This window comes from Oryza sativa, chromosome 2 (genome assembly GCF_034140825.1).
Source record: "Oryza sativa Japonica Group chromosome 2, ASM3414082v1".
Taxonomy (NCBI): Eukaryota; Viridiplantae; Streptophyta; class Magnoliopsida; order Poales; family Poaceae; genus Oryza; species Oryza sativa.
In genome coordinates, this window is record NC_089036.1 from 21,248,222 (window position 1) to 21,268,515 (window position 20,294).

General features: G+C 40.8%; 2 protein-coding genes and 1 non-coding gene across 3 annotated transcripts; 2 read left to right on the top strand and 1 right to left on the bottom strand.

Annotated features, from left to right (window-relative positions):
• Nucleotides 1-793: 793 nt before the first annotated feature.
• TRNAQ-UUG (transfer RNA glutamine (anticodon UUG)) lies at nt 794-865 on the top strand. Its single transcript has one exon. It is a non-coding gene; the product is annotated as a tRNA-Gln (tRNA).
• Nucleotides 866-6,751: 5,886 nt separating this feature from the next.
• LOC9266831 (formin-like protein 14) lies at nt 6,752-7,594 on the top strand. The gene has a single exon (XM_015769503.3). The coding sequence runs from the start codon at nt 6,773-6,775 to the stop codon at nt 7,421-7,423; it is 651 nt and encodes a 216-aa protein (XP_015624989.1). The 5' UTR covers nt 6,752-6,772; the 3' UTR covers nt 7,424-7,594.
• A 4,995-nt stretch (nt 7,595-12,589) lies between these two features.
• On the bottom strand, nt 12,590-18,377 carry LOC4329634 (protein PSK SIMULATOR 1). The gene is made up of 12 exons (XM_015772103.3): nt 17,427-18,377; nt 16,747-17,072; nt 16,565-16,657; nt 16,381-16,471; nt 15,859-15,952; nt 15,659-15,756; nt 15,471-15,540; nt 15,259-15,362; nt 14,642-14,758; nt 14,484-14,560; nt 14,354-14,398; nt 12,590-13,695 (listed from the first exon to the last, which is right to left on the bottom strand). The coding sequence occupies exons 1-12, from the start codon at nt 17,751-17,753 to the stop codon at nt 13,071-13,073; spliced, it is 2,067 nt and encodes a 688-aa protein (XP_015627589.1). The 5' UTR covers nt 17,754-18,377; the 3' UTR covers nt 12,590-13,070.
• Nucleotides 18,378-20,294: the final 1,917 nt, after the last annotated feature.

Here is a 20,294-nt window from a genome sequence, read left to right on the forward strand (position 1 = left end):
AGATTAATTCAAGGATTAGCGGAGGAAGACGATATCCCTATAGAGCTAGGCCGTCCGATTAATTTGGACGACATATGCACAAGCTACGTTAGGTGGTGGCGTGCCTCTTAAACGTTAGAGGAGCCGATTCCCTTCTGAAATCTGGTTTTCTAAAGGAGCCCTAAGTATACTAGATAATAAATTAGTGACCTAACATCCTCTAAAAAAACTAGTAATTTAGTACAAGGCAAAGTGGCACAGAGAAAGAGTTAGGATAACACCAGTAGAATATAGAGATTGCATAGTGGGTTAAAAAAAACTAATTTAAGATTAATATTTTGTAAAAGGGGATTTGATGATTTTCCACTCTTTACTCTTTAAATTGGGGAACATTTGATGATTTGTCATTCAAGTCATTGACTTTAGAGGACACTGCATGTCATTGTCTCGGTAGCAATAACCTTTCTTCTCACAATATAAAAAGTTCACAAGTCGTGTTTTAAAAATGTATACTCAAGTATGTCTTGTGTGTAGCATATAACTATGTCTTAGATATTTATCTATTATTAGTTGAGGCCAAAACAAAACGACGGACATAGGTTAGGATGCATGACAACATGGCTTATATTAAGCATTAACTTTCACCCCTGTTTCATTTTGAAGATGTTGTATTGGTAATACCAAGATGGAAACAAAAGACCATCGTTTGCATCCCTCATAGGAAGTTTAGCCGCGAGAGAAGATTTGAAACATCGATGTAAAAAAATATATGCTACGAATAAATAATGAATCTAACGGTTTGAAAATCAGAAATGGTTCCATAGTGTAGTGGTTAGCACTCCAGACTTTGAATCTGGCGACCTGGGTTCGAATCCCGGTGGGACCTTTTTTTTCTTTTGTTTCTTTTCTTTGTGATTTAGCAGCTCATGCATGAACAGGCGATGCATTGGGTGGTTCAATCTTAGCACGAAGTGCAGCTTTTTATTCACCTGTTTCTTTTTTCGTTTCTTTTCTTTGCGATTTAACAGCTCAAGCATGAACAGGCGATGCATTGGGATCTTTTTCGTTTCTTTTCTTTGCGATTTAGCAGCTCATGCATGAACAGGCGATGCATTGGGTGATTCAGTCGTAGCACGAAGTGCAGCTTAGCTTTTTATTCACCTGTTTCTTAGTCCAGGGGATAGGCAAGCTCCATGTTCTTCATTCATCAGCAGTCTACATGCCCGATTGGTTCGTTTCGTTTTTTTTTTAATTACAGGTTCTGAATGCCTGGGTTTTTCTTTTCACAATCCAGATTACACATTTTGCAGATAAGTATTGCTGCAATTCTGCAATTGTACTCTGAGCAATCTCTCTTTTGTTACCAGTACAACTTACCACTGGTAAAGCTATGTCACTGACTGCTTCTCTGAACCATCTGAAGCTGCATAACTGATATTTCCAGCCTACAGAAGAACATCTCTCCTGCCTCCTCATTCTTCTTGCCATGTCTCATTTATTGCGTAAGTTAGTTATCAGTTTATCAGTCACTAAGCCATAAAATTATGAGCATGACAAGGATCCATCCACGTTACAGTTTCTCAGTTTCCCATTGAGGTTCATACTTGACAGCAATTAGTGATTAAGCTAAAACAGAAGCAACTAGCAAATGATGTGATTGCTCTTGTTTTTGTAAGCTTATAGAGGTAATTTCTGGCCTCTGCACAAGCTCTCATATAGGAAACTCCAGCTCAAAAGGCCTGTAGATGAATTAATTCACCACACCATGCGTTTGCGACAAACTGCTGTAGTACCTGAATTTTACTGACTGAATGAACTTCTGAACCACTGTACCATAACTGGATTCTGTTATCAGTCGCAAGGCACTGAACATACTTCAGAAAATAGTATCATGAAGATATCCCTAACCAACACGTTATATGTTGTATTTGTTTGTCCATGCTTTTTGCTTATCATGCTCAATTGGTCATGCACTGACAATACATATGACTCTATACCAAATTGTATTTAGTTTGGCGCAGCTTCATCTGTAAGCAGTGGACCAAGACCAACTAACTGTATCTATTAATCATGTTCCTCTTCGGCTTTCGCATATGTTTGTAAGTACTAGGGAGTAGGGAAGTTGGTTTCAGCGCATCCAAGATAGCTGTTGAGATTAATCTGAGTTAAGTTGGGAAGACACATCACTGATCAGATGAAAAACACTACTGTTCTTTTGTTCTATTAATTTCCATTAGTGCTACAAAGGAAGAATTTCTACCTCCAAATCAACCAGTTCTATTCATTCAGATTTTACGGCATGATACATAATTTTTATTTCCTTATATTACTAGATTTTTTCTATCACAAATCATTATGGCCATTTGCAAAAGGGATTTTTTTAAAATTTCCATAGATCGTTTTTTTATCATTTTTCTCTTCTTTTCTTGTAGAACAACTCCTGTAGCAGCTGTTTCATCTGCTCCATTACATACCAAACTCCCATAATTATGCAGATTTATCTGTTCCAACCTGCTTGCGTGATGAATGATGATAACTCATGTGTCTTAATGCACAATCTGGTCCAGAGAAACCGTACAAAAGATTACATGCATGGATGACTGATTGATCATCATATGCTGAGCCTTAAACTCTCACAGCGAAGAACTCTGCATCCTGTTTAGAATTGCTACCTGCAGACACTCTAATTACATGCAGTATTTCTTGTCATGTACTCATTGTATTTTGCATATCATTGCCTGATGTTGTTCTGCTATCTACCTGACCTAACGAAGGAACCAATGAATTGACAGCTTCTGAATTCATTCTTATCATTCTTCCAAGACCAATGCAAACTAGTAGAGAACAGATGATTCATATCAATCTTCAGACAGCAAGTACGCAATCAAGGATGGCATGTAGCCTCTTGGTACCTGGTACCTAGTACCTGGTGATACCTTAAAGATAGTAAAAATGTTGTGTATGCTGCATTCTTGTTTATTACATAATCGCGTTAAAGATGAAAACATGTGCCAATATTATGAATACTATCTGTAAACAGTAGTCTGAATTTTTTTCAGAAGATACTGTCAGTGAATGCTCAACATGTTCAGGGCATTACAAAGATTTCATTATGAATGTAGCTTTCGGAGTGCACACACTTTATGGAGCAATATGCACACTAGTGCCCCCCACAATTAGCCGGACCACAGCTTTTCTTGCTTGCTTAATGATGCTGCATTTGCCCTGCTAATCTGACGGCGACCTGTTTTTCAGGCTCAAACAGTTGCAGGCAAGGTAGTAAAATTGGAGGCTGAAAATATAAAACTGGAGAATCAATGCCATTCATTTCTGCTCCCCATTTTGCCGTTTTGCGTCATGTGAAAAATGTTCTTTTTTATATAAAGAAGTGCTTAATGGTTAAACTGCAATGCTCATGCCACTTAATTTCAACAAGATTAGGTACACCTGATGCGTACGTTTATCATATTACTATTGTGTCTGAATATAGTATGCTGTAAATTAAGAACCGTCAGTTCAGAGTTTAGGCATCAGAGTAGGCATTTCTTTTCTGAGTAATTTTGTCTGTTATATGCACATTTTGTCAAGAACTCTATCTTTTTTTACTGACAGTTATCTCAACTAAATCTTCGTGACCCGACACGCGAAGTAAAATGTTGGATTCGACGGTAAAAACAAAAACTATTTGGCCTTCAAACCGTTCTCTTTAAAAGAAAAAACTGGACTTCAAACTGAAGAGTAAAGTTCAGAGCCAAGCCAAATAATGGACTTCACCCAATAATATATTAGGTCAGCATGTACCACATGGCCCTTTGACAATGGCTCCAAGATTAGGGTGAAAGTGAAAGAAGAATCACCCCAAATTAATTTTCCTCGAATTATCGGTTGCAACACGATGCCAGATACTACAAAACACAGATTTAATTATCCTGTACTCGATATTCAGAAAACTCCCGTCAGCTAGGTTAGCCTTTGTCATCTTCCTGGTGTCTGTTGCAAGCTGAAAACGCTGTCCTAGCTAGCTGATACTTAAATGATAATTAACGCCATGAATATTGCATGATAAATGGTGACTAATTATCCCAGGAGAATCATTTATGGCGTATTATCTCCCTCCGTTTCAAAATAAAAGATAATTTTTATTTCATTAGGATAAGAATTTAACCAACAATTACTCTATTATGATGTAATTTTTGTGACAACTAAATTTGTTAAATTGGTGTTAAAAAATACTTAATTATGGTTATGCTTTTCTATCACATTAGTGAAACAAAATATGTCTTGTATTTTCAAATGGAGGGACATTATCCGAACAGATGATACTAAATGATAGTAGCAATTAACACCATGAAAGCATGCATGACAAATGATGAACTAATTAACCAGGACAATTAATTGTTTAAGCCATCTATCTAGCTAGCTATCTCCATCGTCTGAACAAACGCAGACGACACAGACGCAGGTAGAGGATTGCAGAAAAGCAAAGCCTAATGACAATCAAAATCAGGCGCTTTCCTAGCTTGTTTAGTGCTTATCTTGCTAGCTTTTGTCTCTGATAGCAGCTGGTTACTCTAATTTGCTTCGCTTTTCTGGGTGTTTTGCTCTCCGATGCTTTGCTTCGCTTTGCTTTTCTCCTCGTCAAGTCAGTGATGAACCCCGATGGCGAAATGGGCTACATGTGTCATTCGATGCATATGCATCCATGGGCGTGTAGATTTCAGATTGGGTTATTTGCGATGCCGAGTTTCCAATTTAAATGGATGAAAAGGGGAAGTAGCTGGCATGAGGAAAAAAAAATTCCATCGTTTTCTTCTTCTTTTTTTACCGTGAAAGTTTAGGTTTCTTGTATCGTGATTTGCAATTTACCACTTGAGTAAGTCTGTAAAAAAAAAAGAAGAAAATTGGGATTGCATTTCTGGGCATGCATGAATCCTGGGAAGCTGCCTGAATTCAGAGTGCGTTGTTCCAAATGGGAAGTTTCACTCCAAAGCTACTACTACTGAAGATAACTGAAATCTGAAGACAGAGAAAAGTACATGCACTGTAAAAAGGTAGCCATACTCATTGGATCGTTCTGCCAAGATCAGTACTGCATCACATCGATCAAACTATATCTATATGCAACTGATCTAAATCTGAATTTGTTAATTAACTAGAGTAGGGAGGTAGTATATATACAGTCCCTTGCATCTTCTGCAACCCATTCTTTAATCAACTCAAAAAAAGACAGGATGAAGTGAACAGCCGTGCGCATTATCTCAGTGATTAGAGTTAAAACGGTTAATTGCAACCATCACCATCCTCGTGTACACGTGGTGCTGAAAAATAATCGGAGAACCTACTGTCCATGCAAAGCTTTTGAGAGAAATGTGATTCAACGACGTATCACCAGCAGCCTAAACCTCCAAATCGCAGTGTATATATTACAATTTCGTCACAGAAAATGAATTAAAGTTTCAAATTGCAGTACTGTTAACTTGTGTTACCAGCCTCGCTTTTGTGCTTTGTTTGTTGAAGGAAACATCGCACATTAGTCACATTCTACTTTTTACAAAGAGAGGACGAGGAAAAAAGAGCGAAGAGACGGTAGGGCTAAAGTGGTATTAATCCGGCGCTCCGAATTTCAAATGTGCCATCAGTGCACAAGTGGACTTTAAACTCGCTCTGCTCATAATCCTGTCGTGAAATACACTTCTAAAACCACTTACCAGAATATTTAAAACAACTTGATCTTAAAGACTTGAACTAATTTGAAACACGACAGCTTCTGCCAAATCGTTGCAAAAAGAAAAAGAAGAACATATTTGTGAAGAATTTGAGCTATTCGATCCCGTTCTTTTCTTACTCTCTCCGTCTCTAAATATTTGACGCCGTTGACTTTTTTAAACATATTTAACTGTTCGCCTTATTAAAAAAATTTAAGTAATTATTAATTCTTTTCCTATCATTTGATTCATTGTTAAATATACTTTTATGTATACATATAGTTTTACATATTTCACAAAAGTTTTTAATAAGATAAATGATCAAACATGTTTAAAAAAATCAACGGCGTTAAATATTTAGGGACGGAGGGAGTAACTAAAATACATATTTTATCTCAATTTTCATTGGCACATTTTCAAACTGCTAAATGACCCATTTCATAAAAAACTATATATAAGTTTATTTTAAAATATCAAACAAATCTTTTTAAAATTATAATAATTAATCAATTCATTATGCACTAATGATTACCGCGTTAGTTGGTTGGAGACAGTAACTAATCCCTCGTACACTCAAAATAAAGCAGCTCATTAGCATACAATTAATTAAGTATTAGTCATATTTTTTTAAAAAAATGAATTAATATGAAGAATTTTTTTAAGAGAAAAATACACTATTTAACAGTTTGGTAGGCGTGCCTATAAATAACGCAAGAGAGTAACAAGGCATGGTTTAGTTCCCAACTTTTTCTTCAAACTTTTAACTTTTACATTGCATCAAAATTTTCCTACACACACAACGTTCCAATTTTAATCAAACTTCTAATTTTAACGTAAGTTAAACACTCCCCAAGTTAAGAAAGGGGATGTTTAGCCCCTCCCTCCCACACACCCCAACCCCAAAGCCAACAAACGATCTCAGCCTTAATTTTGCCACAGCTCTGGTAAAAGCTTTGTTGGCGTTGCTGCGGACTGAAGCAGCCGGGTTGGCCACGTCACCGTGCCACGTGGCCGACGGCATTGCGCGCGCGGCAGCATAAAAGGCGACGCCGCGACGCGACGGCCCCAGCGAGTTGCCCCCACCCACCATGCCCTCCTCCTCCTCGCCGCCCCCGCCGCCGCCGCCGGCGACCACCGCAACTCCACGCCGGCGCCGCCGCCGGCGGCTCCTCCCGTCGTCGGCAGGCGGCGGAGGCTCCTCCTCCTCCTTCTCCTCCACCAATTCGTCGTCGTCGTCGCCATTCGTCTCCTTCCTCCCGCCGCCCACGTCGCCGTCGCCGTTCCACCGCTTCCTCCCCTCCCCGCTCCGCGCCTCCTCCGTCCCATTCTCGTGGGAGCACCGCCCCGGCATCCCCAAGACGCCGGCGAGGTCATCCCGCTCCTCCTCCAAGCAGCCGCCGCCCGGCGTCGTCGGCGGCGGGAAGCACTACCCCTCCGCGCCGCCGCTCCCGCTCCCGCCCTCGCTCCTCTCCAGGGCGGCCTCCGACCCCTACGCCTCCGCCGTCGTCCCCGCCGAGTACGCCGCCTCCGGCGCAATGCCGCCGCATCCGCCGCCGGGCTACTACTACCCCGCCGGGGCGAAGGCCGCCCGCCGTCTCCGGCTCCGGCGCCGCCGGCCGCGGCTCGCCGACGCCCTCGCCGAGTGGCTCTCCGTGCTCAGCCTCTACCGCTCCTGCAAGCGCGTCGCCGCCTGCTTCGCCGCCAAGGCCAAGCCGCCGCCGCCGGCGCCGGCGCCATGAGAGCTCGCGCGCGTGCCATCTCTCTCTACTACTCGTGTACGTTTTACTATTATTAGTTTATATGATTATTATTGTGGGTTTGGATTTGTGTTTTGGTGTAATTAATCAATTCGTGTGATTAACTAAGATGGGAGTATCATACATGAACAACAAGATTCTTAGTTTGATTAATTAGTGTGCTTAATAATTAATTGGTTAATAATCTCCAATAAATCGGCACCATTAGTTATAGTCAAATGTTTGTTGTTGTTGTTGCCGGTGAGGTAAGTTGGTGTGTGATAGCTTCACTGAGGTTGGGCTTAGGTTTGAACTTGTGGTTGAGTTTCTCTGGGTGACCATTGCTGATCAAATTATCTTTAGCTAAAGTTTCTCTGGGTGGCCATTGTTGATCAACTGTGTAAGCATGAAATTAATTTAAACTATCTTTAGGCTGAGTGTCGAAAAGGGGTTAGGATTGAATTTTTTTTTTTAAAAAAAACAAGACAACTCATTAGCACACGAAATTAAATTAAGTATTAGCTATTGTAAACTTGGATTTATTTGTTTTTACAAAAACTTCAATATATATTCTTTAAAAAATATATAATATTTAATAGTTTGAAAAGTGTGCTCACGAAAAATGATGATGTATCTTACCCTAATTTCTTCTTAGAACTTAACCTAGGTATAGCTAATGTTACATACAGACATGGCAGGCTGCCGAAATGAGCGTGCTTATAGTGTTTTTATACACATGGCAACATATGAGTAGAAGTATAGAACATACCTCAATGTATACTTGCACCACCCAAGTTCGAGTTATATATATCAAACTTGGTTTAAAATTTCTCTTAATAAATTGGAGCATATGACAATGTTTTTTTTTAAAAAAAAAAACTTGACTGGCGGGAATGACCGTTCCTCGGCTTTTCATTAAGAAGAATAAGTCTCAACCAATCTGTCCGAGAAAGATCGCGAACTCTGCCCCCCGACCCCTATACGGACTGGTTCTTTGATACCACTGTCCACTGCATGAGGATCTGTTCTCCATTGATTAATTCTTAATAAGTATTTATATAGGGTTAGCAAGTGATTTTTTTAACCAACTCTGAACTACTTGAGCACTGTAATCGCTAAGCTACAATCCCTTTCGTATATGCCAAATTCTTCGTAATAAAAGCGCACGATACCATGTTTATTGGCTATAACCAAAATTATATGGATGGATGATTGCTACATTGGGATCTACTAAAGACATGGTGCTCTATATTAAAATTGCTACATTATATGTATGTATATATATATATATATGTATATATATATATGTGTGTGTGTATATATATACATGTATATATATATATATGTATACATGTATATGTATATGTATACATATGTATATATGTATATATACTCAATTTCAACAATGGTGCCCGGGCACCATGGAGCACCAAACAAATTTAATAAATATAAATATATATATATATATATATATATATATATCGCTGCTACATTGGGATCTAAAGATAGGGTGTTCTATATATATTAAAACTGTTCCTTTTATATAAATTGCAATGTGTCCTTTTCGACAAGATTGTGCGAGATTATCAGAGAAGCACCGCACTGTCAACTCGCACGGATTCTTAATTCCTGCCATTTCTTTTGCTATTTGCGAGTTGTGACCTTACTTGTTATAGCAACCTTGGGGATTTTTTTTTTGTCGGGGCTGTCATAAATCATTAACCAACAGTCGATGTAACTGCACACCAACTGGTTGATTATATTACGACATGCTGACCATATAATTCTTGTAGTAGGTTTCAGTCTCCAAAATACTATCACAAAAAATGTTTCAGTTTAAATTTGAACTAATGAGTATTCTTAAGACACCGGAGTGTCTGCCAAGTAAAGATGTTAGCCTTCATTCCTTTTTTGAAAAAAGAAGTTGCTCACTAGCTAGTGATGCAACAATTATTCACAGGCCATGATCCTGTTAATTAAGGATTTTTTTAAAAAAAATTGATAGTGGTCAGCTCAAGCTCTTTTTCCTCCTGAGTCCTGACAATGCAAGCTAGCTAACCCCATGCTAAAGTCCACAATAATATATAGTCCATGGATTCCTCATGCATATATATAAAGTTAATTATAAACAAGGCATCCTAATTGTCCATTAATTATAGATTCTTATTATCCATCTAGCAATAATTAAACTACTACATCAAGCAGCATCTTCATCCTGTAGAAAGAGTACACACTACTTTGCAGCCAAAGGGGAACCATAATGCGAGTGAAAGAAGAGATTCTTTAATTAATTCCTTCATGCTAGCTACTGGAATACTAGTTAATAGCTGTTTGGTTCACTCCCTCACTTTGTCAAACTTTACCACACTTTCTAGAATACTTGTTTGTTTCACTTCCAAAGTTGTGGCATGCCAAAGTTTTTCAATTCAAAGTCTACATGTCATACACCTATCTTTTAGCTAAAAGTTGCCTAAGGTGTGGTCATCAATTTATAAGCCACAAATTTAGCTAGGTTTGGCAATGTTTAGGAGTGAACCAAACAACTCCATGTGTGCATGTGTGTGCAATATGCCACCGAACCCCATCAGCGATTGTTTCCTTGCCGAAAAGCGTGGAGCCTTTTCCTCTCGCTGGGTCTTGGCATGGCAGATTGATTGGCAATGGTGGTGTTTGTATGGTAGTACATGCTTCCTCCGTTTTTTTAATAGATGATATTGTTGATTTTTAAAACATATATTTGATCATTTGTCTTATTTAAAATAATTTATAAGAACAAATGTATAAGATATAAATCATGCTTAAAGTATTTTTAAGTGATAAAACAATTCATGACAAAATAAATTAGAATTAGAATAAGACGGATGGTTAAACATGTGATAAAAAGTTAACATCGTTATCTATTAAAAATTGGAGTATATGTATTATATGTATATGCATGTGGTGTGCATGACATGAGCCGTAAGGCAAGGTGACATTTCTGATGACAATCAAAGCTTTGCTTGCGTCTTGCGTCGTGTTGTGTTGAATTGTTTGCTGCTTCGTTCCAGATGAAAAACAAGCGGCAATGAGCAGAAGAATACAGCGATCGATCGAGTTCGTTCTTGGTTGCTAACTGGCAGGGGCGGAAAAACAGCTAGCTGGAAGGTCGTGGCTTGGAACGGCTCAAACTGGTGGTCATATAATGAGTCGAACGGGGCCATGTTTGGATTTTTTATCTCATGAGCTTATGAGCAGTTCATCACGAGCTGCTTGTTTTTTTACTCCCTTCGTCCCTAAATATTTGACGTCGTTGGTTTTTTAAAATATGTTTAACCGTTCGTCTTATTAAAAATTAAAATTTTAAGTAATTATTAATTCTCTTTTTATCATTTGATTCATGGGTAAATATACTTTTATGTACACGGTCAATCATATTTTAAAAAACCAACGGAGAGGGAGTACACTAGTAAAAATGATCATTAATTGTGTATATATGCTTTATTAACTAGTACGTAGTATTTTAATTGCATCCAAACCATTTGTATTTACTTTTTTTTTACCGCAGTCAGTAAAGGTTTCATCGGTCGTTTTGCCATTCAATCCTATATATACTTATATAGTTCATCCCCACTAAATGTAGTTAATGATATTCTCTCTTCTCTCATTAAACCACATCAACTCAATTATTTCTATCTTTTAGATGATAGATCTATGGTCTAAATTGTCTATTCTTTCTTCTCTCATTAAAAACATGCAATCTCAATTATTTTTTAGGCTTAAAATTGTATCAAATTGTTTTAGTTTTGATAATCAAATTACATTTTATTTTTACATATTATGCAATTTAATTTTCCGCAGCAACGCGGTGGGGTATTAATCTAGTTTAACTGATGAGAAAGGCTTGAGGGCGATCTTCTGGCTAGCCAGTTCTAAAAAAAATTGTCTCACCCCTCTCTTAATAAATTTCGATACGGGCCCCCTTCCTCTCATATCCAATGCCTAATTTCCCAACCACTAACCACACAAGCGCGACGTCTATCTCCTGATGTAATTCACACCTATGTATGTGACACCATTCCATTTACCTCCGGTTGCTGAACCTAACCGGAGGCAAAGAATATACTTCCTCCGTTTCAGGTTATAAGATGTTTTTATTTTTGGTTAAAGTCAAACTGCTTTAAGTTTGACTAAGTTTATAGACAAATATAGTAATATTTACATTACCAAATTAGTTTTTTAGTAAATTAATAATTGAATATATATTTATTAATAAATTTATCTTGAGTCGAAAATATTATTATTACTTCTATAAACTCGGTCAAACTTTAAGCATTGACTTTGACCAAAGTTAAAACATCTTATAACCTAAAATGGAGGGAGTATTAGGTTGTATCACATTTTTTTCTTATATTAGTTTATTTTAGAATGGAAGGAGTACGCGAGATAGAGACCAACATAGTACACATAGAGATCGGCACCACTTGTCCACTTCACTCCTCACCACCATGGTGGCATGGCGAATTATTGCGCCCCCATGAGCCCATGCGGCAGCCTTCCCCTTCCTCATGCAGCTATACCTTGAGGTGGAATCCGGATCAGGTGCAGTCGCTGCTGGGACTGCAACTTAGGCAGTACCAATTTTCATCAACAGATGCAAATGGAACGGTCCAGATCAGTGAGGCATACTGTTTATAGCACTGTAGCAAAACACTGTAGTACATAATACTGTTTGTACGGTCGCTGTATCACTAGATCTGAGCCATTGATCACTGAAATGGACGGCTGAAATTGCTTGCAGTTCTTAAGTTGCAGTCACAGCTATAACTGCACCTGATCTGAATCCCTTGAGGTGCACCTGCATATGGATTGATCCACAGCTGTAGTAGCTGGAGAGTGGACTCCAGCCCAGAGGATGGCACAAGGACAATGCGATCGTCCATGTTATCTTTCTTCTTTTCTGAACCTCTCTGATCATCTCCCTGTTTCTTCCTGAATCTTTGCTCCCTCTCCCTCATGGACCATGCATGGATTGATCCATCATCCATGACCCACACAGGGCGAGGAGAGGCTAGCAGATCTTTGCAAGGGTCCCCCCTCCAACAATCTCATGAACTTGGGTACATGCAAGCCCACATTGTACATGTAGTGCAGCACATGGAGTGAATGTACCTGCACAGAACAGTGCAGACAAACAGAAATGAAACTGTGCATTCCATTCCAAGACAAGAAGGGTTGAAAATTCACAAGCAGGAGGGTTTTTGGTCACTATCTATATGTGCCTGCAGAGTCTGTTGATATATGTAGTAGTACTACTAGTCTTCAGGCATTGCACAGCTGGAGTACTATATAACATGTCCATCCATGATTGTCTCATGGTAGTACAGTACCTGACAGCTGCAATTCTTGGGCTATCTATCCATCTATTTTTCTTTCTTTCTTTCTCCTACAATATACAATGGCGATTAATTAATTAATTGATCATGTATCAATCACACCCTAATTAAGCATCCATCACCGATCTTGGTTTCTCATCATCTGGCCATCTCCATTTCTTTCTTGATTTTTTTTCTCTTATTTTTTCTCACGGTTTTCCGGCGTCGCTGCGTTTGAGCAGTGGACAGTTTGAGCAAAATTTGCGGCGGAGAAGAAGATGGTGGCTGTGACGTCACGGTCACTGCCGCTTCTGTGCATCCGCCAGCGCCTTGATGCCGTCGATGTCGAAGTCGACGGCGGGCGACACCACGGCGGAGGAGGGCCTCCTGCTCAGCGGGAAGAGCTTCCCGCCGCCGCCGCCGCCGCCGCTCCGCGCCGGAGCATCGTTGCTGCTCTTGCTCAGCCTGTCGTTCTTGCTCAGCTGCGCCGCGGCTGCCACCGCCGACGAGCTGTCGCCGCCGGCGCCGCCGCCGCCGCGAGCTGACGACAGCTCCTGGCTCCTGCTGTGACAGGGAGCGCGACGCCGGCGGCCCGCGTACACGTCCTGGAGCATCGCGCGGTCCTCCCTGGTGAGGCCACCGCCGGTGCCGCCGCTCGGCCTCGCCACCGCCGGCGGTGGCGGCGAGGACGACGACGTCGTCGTCGGCACCTGGTGCGGCGGCGTGAGGGGAGGGGAGCGCACCGGCGACCTGCTCGGCGACCTGGACCTGCCACCGTTGCTTGGGCGGCTGTAGCTGATGAGGTGGTGAAGCCACAGGACGAGGTCCAGGATGCACGCCTCCGTCTTGGCCTTGTCCGCATGGTAGAATGTCTCGATCTTGATCACGTCTGGCTGCCCAGCCGCCCTCCGCATCGCATCGTTCCTGTGTAAATAAATTAGTTTGGAATTAAACATGATGAGAATTTCTTGCGTTCAGTAAGCTGGATGTACTGTACACACGCAATTGCGCTGCTAGATAATGATACGGAATATATTATGTATAAAAGATAATATAACAATACAGCAATGCAACTCGTACGTACATGCTTCCAGATGAAAATGTGATAATATTCCTGTGGAACAACTCTAACTGATTTGATGTATATTCGAGCATTCGACCAATCTACAGTTTTATACTCCCTTCAACCCTAAATATTTGACGCCCTTCACTTTTTTAAACATGTTTAACCTTTTTTTTTCAAAAACTTTTATGAAATATGTAAAACTATATATATAAATAAAAGTATATTTAAAAATAAATCAAATGATAGGAAAAGAATTAATAATTACTTAAATTTTTTAAAATAAGACGAACGATCAAACATGTTTAAAAAAGTCAACGGCATTAAATATTTAGGGACGGAGGGAGTAATTTATAGTTTGAACTTTGAACTTGTTAAAATCAACAGCGCGAAGTGTTTTTCTTGTTCTCTGATTAGCATGGTAATAATTTTTGGTCCTGTTTTCTCATGTTTTGATAACACAATAATTGGACTGATTAATTGATGGAGTGCACGGATGAGCAATGATGAGCATCTAACCCTGTGTTCGCCCACTCGCCGACCCATCCGAATCCATGGTGAGCTCTGATGTAGCATACAAGCAATGATGAACAGAACGTCAGTATCTGGAGTAGAATCAAAGGCTGGCTGGATCTTTTCAGTGCTATACCTGGCTGTATTGTTGGCAATAGGGATAATCCATTGCAAGGTTCTCTCCATTGAAGATCTGATTTCAGTGATCGGAACCTACCACAGCAAGACACAAATTTAGGATGTGAATCACTAATGCAATTTATCGAGCGATTCTTTTATTAAGCATCAAAATACCTCTTGTGGTTGTGGGCAATTATGTAGTTTTTTTCGAAGAGCAGACTTAATAGTTGGGGGCAGTCCTTGATAGAGCGCATCTCTTGTGCTTTGTGGTGGAACGGTGCTTCGGGAAACCTTCGGTTAGCCAAAATCAAGTCAGTAAACAGATTCAGTAATTCAGTCAATGTTCAACAAATAATTGTACTTGATGTCAATTCAGTAGAAGTATAATTTGCATTATTTTCTTTACTAGAATCATAAGATCTCTAACTCTACAAATATATTTTTCAGCAAAAATTTGTGACTTGTGACTGTAACATTTACAGAGGTTGACTGCCTGAACACAAAAGCAGCAGTTCTGAAAGAAACCATTGCAGTTTAAGAATCCCAATAACTTAAGTGGCTTTTCAAATTCTATCATTCTATCTTTCTCATGCCATTGTCCTGTATGGCCATAACTTGGGGGAATACAGACCATACTTTCGAGCGGATAATATCATAGTATGGAAAAATATCACCAGCTATTAAATCCTATGGGAAAACATTGACAGTTCACCTGATAAGCTTAAGATCATCTAAATTTTGTGTATTGACATGAACAGAAAAATATATAAATAACCTGAAGAAAAACTTACAATGTTGTCAATCTGTGAAATGATATTGGCATAGTGCAGCGAGAGGCCAGCTGATCCTAACGTCTGACGGCTCTCTGAAGGTTGATTCAATTGTAAAGCTCCATCTACAGAAAAAAGGGAGACCAAAAGCATGGAGAAGTCCAAAGTAATCAGTTGGTAACCATACTGAATTAGTGACTTGATGATTGAAAATTCTGAGCAACTAGGCATACCATAGGTCCCAAAAGATTCTTGAATCTCTACATGTAAAAAGTGGACAATATCCACAAGTTTATCCATGACCTACAAACAGAATGAAGATTACATGGTTCAGATTAACCATTAAACCCAGATGACAGGGTTATCTTTCTGTCATTATACAAACATTTCATCTCATGCAAATTTCAGTACAAACGCTTACGTCTTCGAGCATCTTATTCCAAAGGGACTTTTTCTTCAAGCTTTTCACATGCCTCCTTTGGCTCTTCAATTCTTGCCTTATAATCTGAACAGTGTCCCCTGCTCATTCATTGTACTCAAACAATCATTCTCAAAGGGAACGACTAATGGCTTCCTAATTCAATCTACAAGGGTGTGAGGTATTGATGATGATAGGTGTACCTCTTTCAAAAGCAACTGATTTTTTCTCTTCCTCCAATTTACGGCGATAATCTTGCTCAAATCTATCTAATGCATGCAACTCATGGTACAGATCCTATGAACAATATAAAAATGAAACAGAAACTGTATTAGGAAAAGCTAGCATGGAGCAGATGGACATGGGGTGAAATATGCATAGCAAACAGATTAATGATTGACGCAAACATGATCTAGTAGCATAATAAATAACACTTGGAATCGATTCTCGTTTCAGTATAACCACTAAATACATACTGCCTCCAAAATCAAAGCGTGACATTTCCTTTTCCTTTTCAAACTCAACTGTAGCAACTTTGATCACTGAATTCTACTATCATATATCCAGAAAAATATGTGTGTTATACCATAAATATTTCACTCGTATCATTTTCATTGAAACCATATATTCCAGAGAATGTTCTGTCAAAATTATCGTGGTTGCACACATTCTATGATCGCATTATTTCGTGACTAGGGGAGTATTTAAGGGTGTAATGTACTCACAGCCGTGTGCCGAACCAGTGTCAACAATTGCTGCATCTCTGCTTCTGCTATTTCTTTCAAGTTTGGTTGAGGCGTAATTTCTGATTCTAGCCTGGAAGCAAACAAGCACAAGATCAAAACCGAGTTCATCATACTCTGATATCAATCATCAGGACATGTAATCAGTGTGAAGCTGTGAACCTACTTGGAAAAATAGCGATCGAGGTTGTGCCACTGAGTATCCTTGCAACGATTGCCAAATCTGATCACCTCTCGCGAAAATAGCGCCAGCTCTTGCCTGCAAAGATGACCAGAATGTGAAGATCTCATTTACAGATCATGGAAGTTAGAACTAGAGCAACAAGATCACTCTCATCCATCACAAACCTCTTGTCGGCTGCAGCAATTCTCATCAACTCACTCATATCGCTAGAAACCAAACGCTTTACGCCCTCCGATCGGAGGACGGTCCCCTTCAAGTATCTGACGCTTTCTTTGGACAGAGACTGCATCAGGCTCATGCCCTTCACTATTGTGTTGGCAACCTCAAACGCAAGAATCTTTTGTGGGCTCCCCTTCATCTTCGCGCCCGCCACAAACCCACCTACAGGGCTCAAATTCGTCATGCTGCTGCTCAGTGTGTCCAAAACCTCCACTGCTTTCCCAATCCCAGATGTGCTGGCTCTACCAAACACCGAGCCTTTGTCTGAAGCCTGCAAAGAGTGCACCATTACACGGTGGAAACCGGTCAGCAGCCAGCAGGTCAGGAGAGCTTATTCAGAAATGCAAAGCTCATGCCTGAATATGCACAATCTGATACACATACACAGAAAAAAAAATAAAAATAAAAGGCAACTAGATCATTGTCTCATTGTTTATGCTACAAATTGCAGTGTAAGAAATGCCTAAATTACGTCAACAAAATAAGACGGAGTCCACATCTTGCAGTCTCTCAACTTTGAAGCAAAAATGTTCATGATCGATGTTAACCATCTATTAATCCAAATGGCAATGCTAATCCTGTTGCTTGAAGAAATAGAGGGGGGAAAAAGAATCGGGAGACTTGCCTTGCCGGAGGTGCTTGTCCTGGACTTGCCGGCCTTGAGCTTCTCCGACGAGGAGCGCACCAGCTGCGGCTCCTTGGAGACCGACCGGCGAGCCTTGCCGCCGCCGCCGCCGGTGGACAGCCGGGGGGCCTTCTCGGGGGAGAGGCGGCGCGGCGGATCAGGCTCCGGCGCCACCTCCACCGGTGCCGTCTTGTGCTTCCCCTGCACCTTGCCGGCGACGGCCGGGAACGCCTTGAGCTCCTGCTCCACCACGAGCCCCATCGCCCGGAACGACAGCTCCGCCGGCGACCTGTCCCCCGGGATCCCCGCCGAGCACACGCCGCCCATCTCGGCCCCCAACACCCAATGCGCCGCCGCCGCCGCCGACGAGCTCACAACCCAAACACCTCCACCACCGGAATCCACCGCCGGCGATCGACAACCAAACGAGCAAAACAGGATCCGCGCCAATCCCACCACCGCAATCCACTGCCACTGGACGCCGCAAAGATCGCGAACACCACCAAGAACGCTAAGTCTCCCGCGTTGCCGACGACGACGACCACTACCACCACCACCACCAAGAACGCAAAAATCCAACTAAACCAAGCGAAAAGAAATAGAGGAGAGACGAGGCGAGGCACCAAACAAGGGAAGAAGAGGAAGGAAGGCGCGGATCGCGTGCGAAGTCGTCGCCGCCGCCCGCCGCCCGCCCGGTTTTAGTCAACAAAGCCGGGCGTCCGAGACCAGATTTTTCTCGCCCCGCGGCTGCGCCACCGCCAACCCCCCCGACAGCGAGAGAGCGCGCGCCGCCGGTGTGGCCGGACGGCGAGGTTTCTCCGGTGTGATTTGATCGGAGTCGGAGGAGGAGGAGGAGGAGGAGTGCTCGCGATCGTCGCTAGGCGAGGCGAGCTTTGGGTGGGCGACTTTTTGTGGGTTTTTTGTTTCTAAAAAAAGGGGGGGCGAAATGGTGCAAAGTCCACGGTCGGGGGTGGATTAAAAAAATGTACGGGCTGTCAGCCCACCGCAGCGATGGAGCCAATGACTTTTGGTTGGGTTTGACTTTGGGCGCTTTGTCGACTACCCCCACCCCCACCACACCACCACCACACCACCCCTCTCTCCTCTCATCCTCGTATGCTCCTCATCAATATCACACTTTGGCTTGGTCACAATCAAAATTTTTTAATCACAAAAGAATATAGATAAATCTTGGCCATAGTCAAAATGGGTTTGAAATTTCGAATTTGTAGTATTTTTACGGTGTTTTAATTCGTAGTTTTTTTTTTGCCTTTGTTGTGACTATTTTTTTCCTAGCATGTAAGAAATCAAACAATGGCAATACGGTCTTCCTTGCAATGGGCCTTTGTGGAAAGGGAAAAAAAAACTAAAGTGTGGATAGAACGGTGCAGGGTACGATGACGCAAAGATATAACGCGTGGTGTTGAATACATGTGTAAGGTTTTCTTCGTTTAGACGTCTTCAGTTTTTGTTGCGTGGCTAGCATCTACGTAGGTTTATATCAGCTATTTATTTTTATTCATTTATCACTCGTTCGTCACACCATAGCTGAACCGCTTATCTCTTCTTTCTAATATTTTATTATACTTTAGATATCATCATACTATGGACACTTATGTTTAGAGATGACAATGGGTCGGTCGAGTTTGGGTGGAGCAAGAACATGCTTGACCCGAGACCCGAAAACTCCTTGTCCGCCCATGTGCAATACTCTTCGCTGGGTGGGAAAAAAAACCATATCCATGCTCGTCGGGTACTGGGTACCCACTGGTACCATGAGTTTTTAACCAACATGACGGAACTATCTATTAATAGGTATAGACTGTCATAATTAAACATCTATTGTTAACTAGCAAGTATAAAAACCACAAGCAATCTATGTACAAGTTATAGTCATTCGCAAAGTATTAAGTATATATCAAAATTAATAATTCTACCACTACAAATTATAGTAGCCTAGGACTATGTTGCAGTTGCCACCACTTCACTTGGTCACAGTCATTTTTTTAAGATAATGTGTGCCCACAGTCAAAACTGGTTTGAATTTTTGAATATGAAGCCTTTTTATGGTGTTTGGATTCGGTAGGTTTTTGCTTTTGTCATGATAGATTTTGGTGTAGCATCGTTCGCACGTAAGAAAAGGTTCCAAATGGGATGGTGTGAAAACAAACAATGGCAATAGGATCTTCCTTGCAATCTGCCTTGTAGGAAGGGAAAGAAAGGCAAGTGTGGGTGGAACGGTGCAGGGTGTGATGACACAAAGAAAATGTGGGTGGAACGGCGCAAGGTGTGAGATGACATGGAGATATAACGTGTAATATTGAATATAAGTATAAGGTTTCCTTCATTAGTACGTCTTCAATTTTGTTATGTGGCCAGCATCTACGTGTGTTTATATTAGCTATTTGTTTTTATTCATTCATCACTCTTTTCTCACACCATAGTTGAACCGCTTGTCACTTCCTTTTAATATTTTATTTTACTTTTAGAGGTTGTCATATCATGTATATTTATGTTAGATTTAGATCTACTACATCTTTTTTTTCACTCCTCCGTCACACTAAGATTGGATCACTTGCATCTTTTTCCCTATATATTATTTATTTATAGGAGTCGTCAAATCTTCAGGCACTTATATGTCCTCATATCATATGTTTTTTCATTCATTTATTGTTCTTTCATCACATCATGGTAAAAGAACCTACCTCTTCTTTCTTATATATCTTAAATTCTTAATCTTATAGGTTGTCGGACCATAACACATCAATGTCAATCAAAACAATGACATCCCTGTCCGTTTTTGAACCAACAGTGGATAATTGATGATGATGATAGTTCGAGGTACCACAACCGGGGTTTGAAACGACT

Excerpts from the sequence above, each read along its gene's own strand:
- LOC4329634 (XM_015772103.3), bottom strand. The coding sequence starts at position 17,753 with ATGGGCGGCGTGTGCTCGGCGGGGATCCCGGGGGACAGGTCGCCGGCG. Across the intron at positions 16,472-16,564 it reads CTCGATCGCTATTTTTCCAA|GCTAGAATCAGAAATTACGC; the intron begins GTAGGTTCACAG and ends GTTTGCTTCCAG. Across the intron at positions 13,696-14,353 it reads GGCGAGTGGGCGAACACAGG|GAACGATGCGATGCGGAGGG; the intron begins GTTAGATGCTCA and ends TTATTTACACAG.
- LOC9266831 (XM_015769503.3), top strand. The coding sequence starts at position 6,773 with ATGCCCTCCTCCTCCTCGCCGCCCCCGCCGCCGCCGCCGGCGACCACC.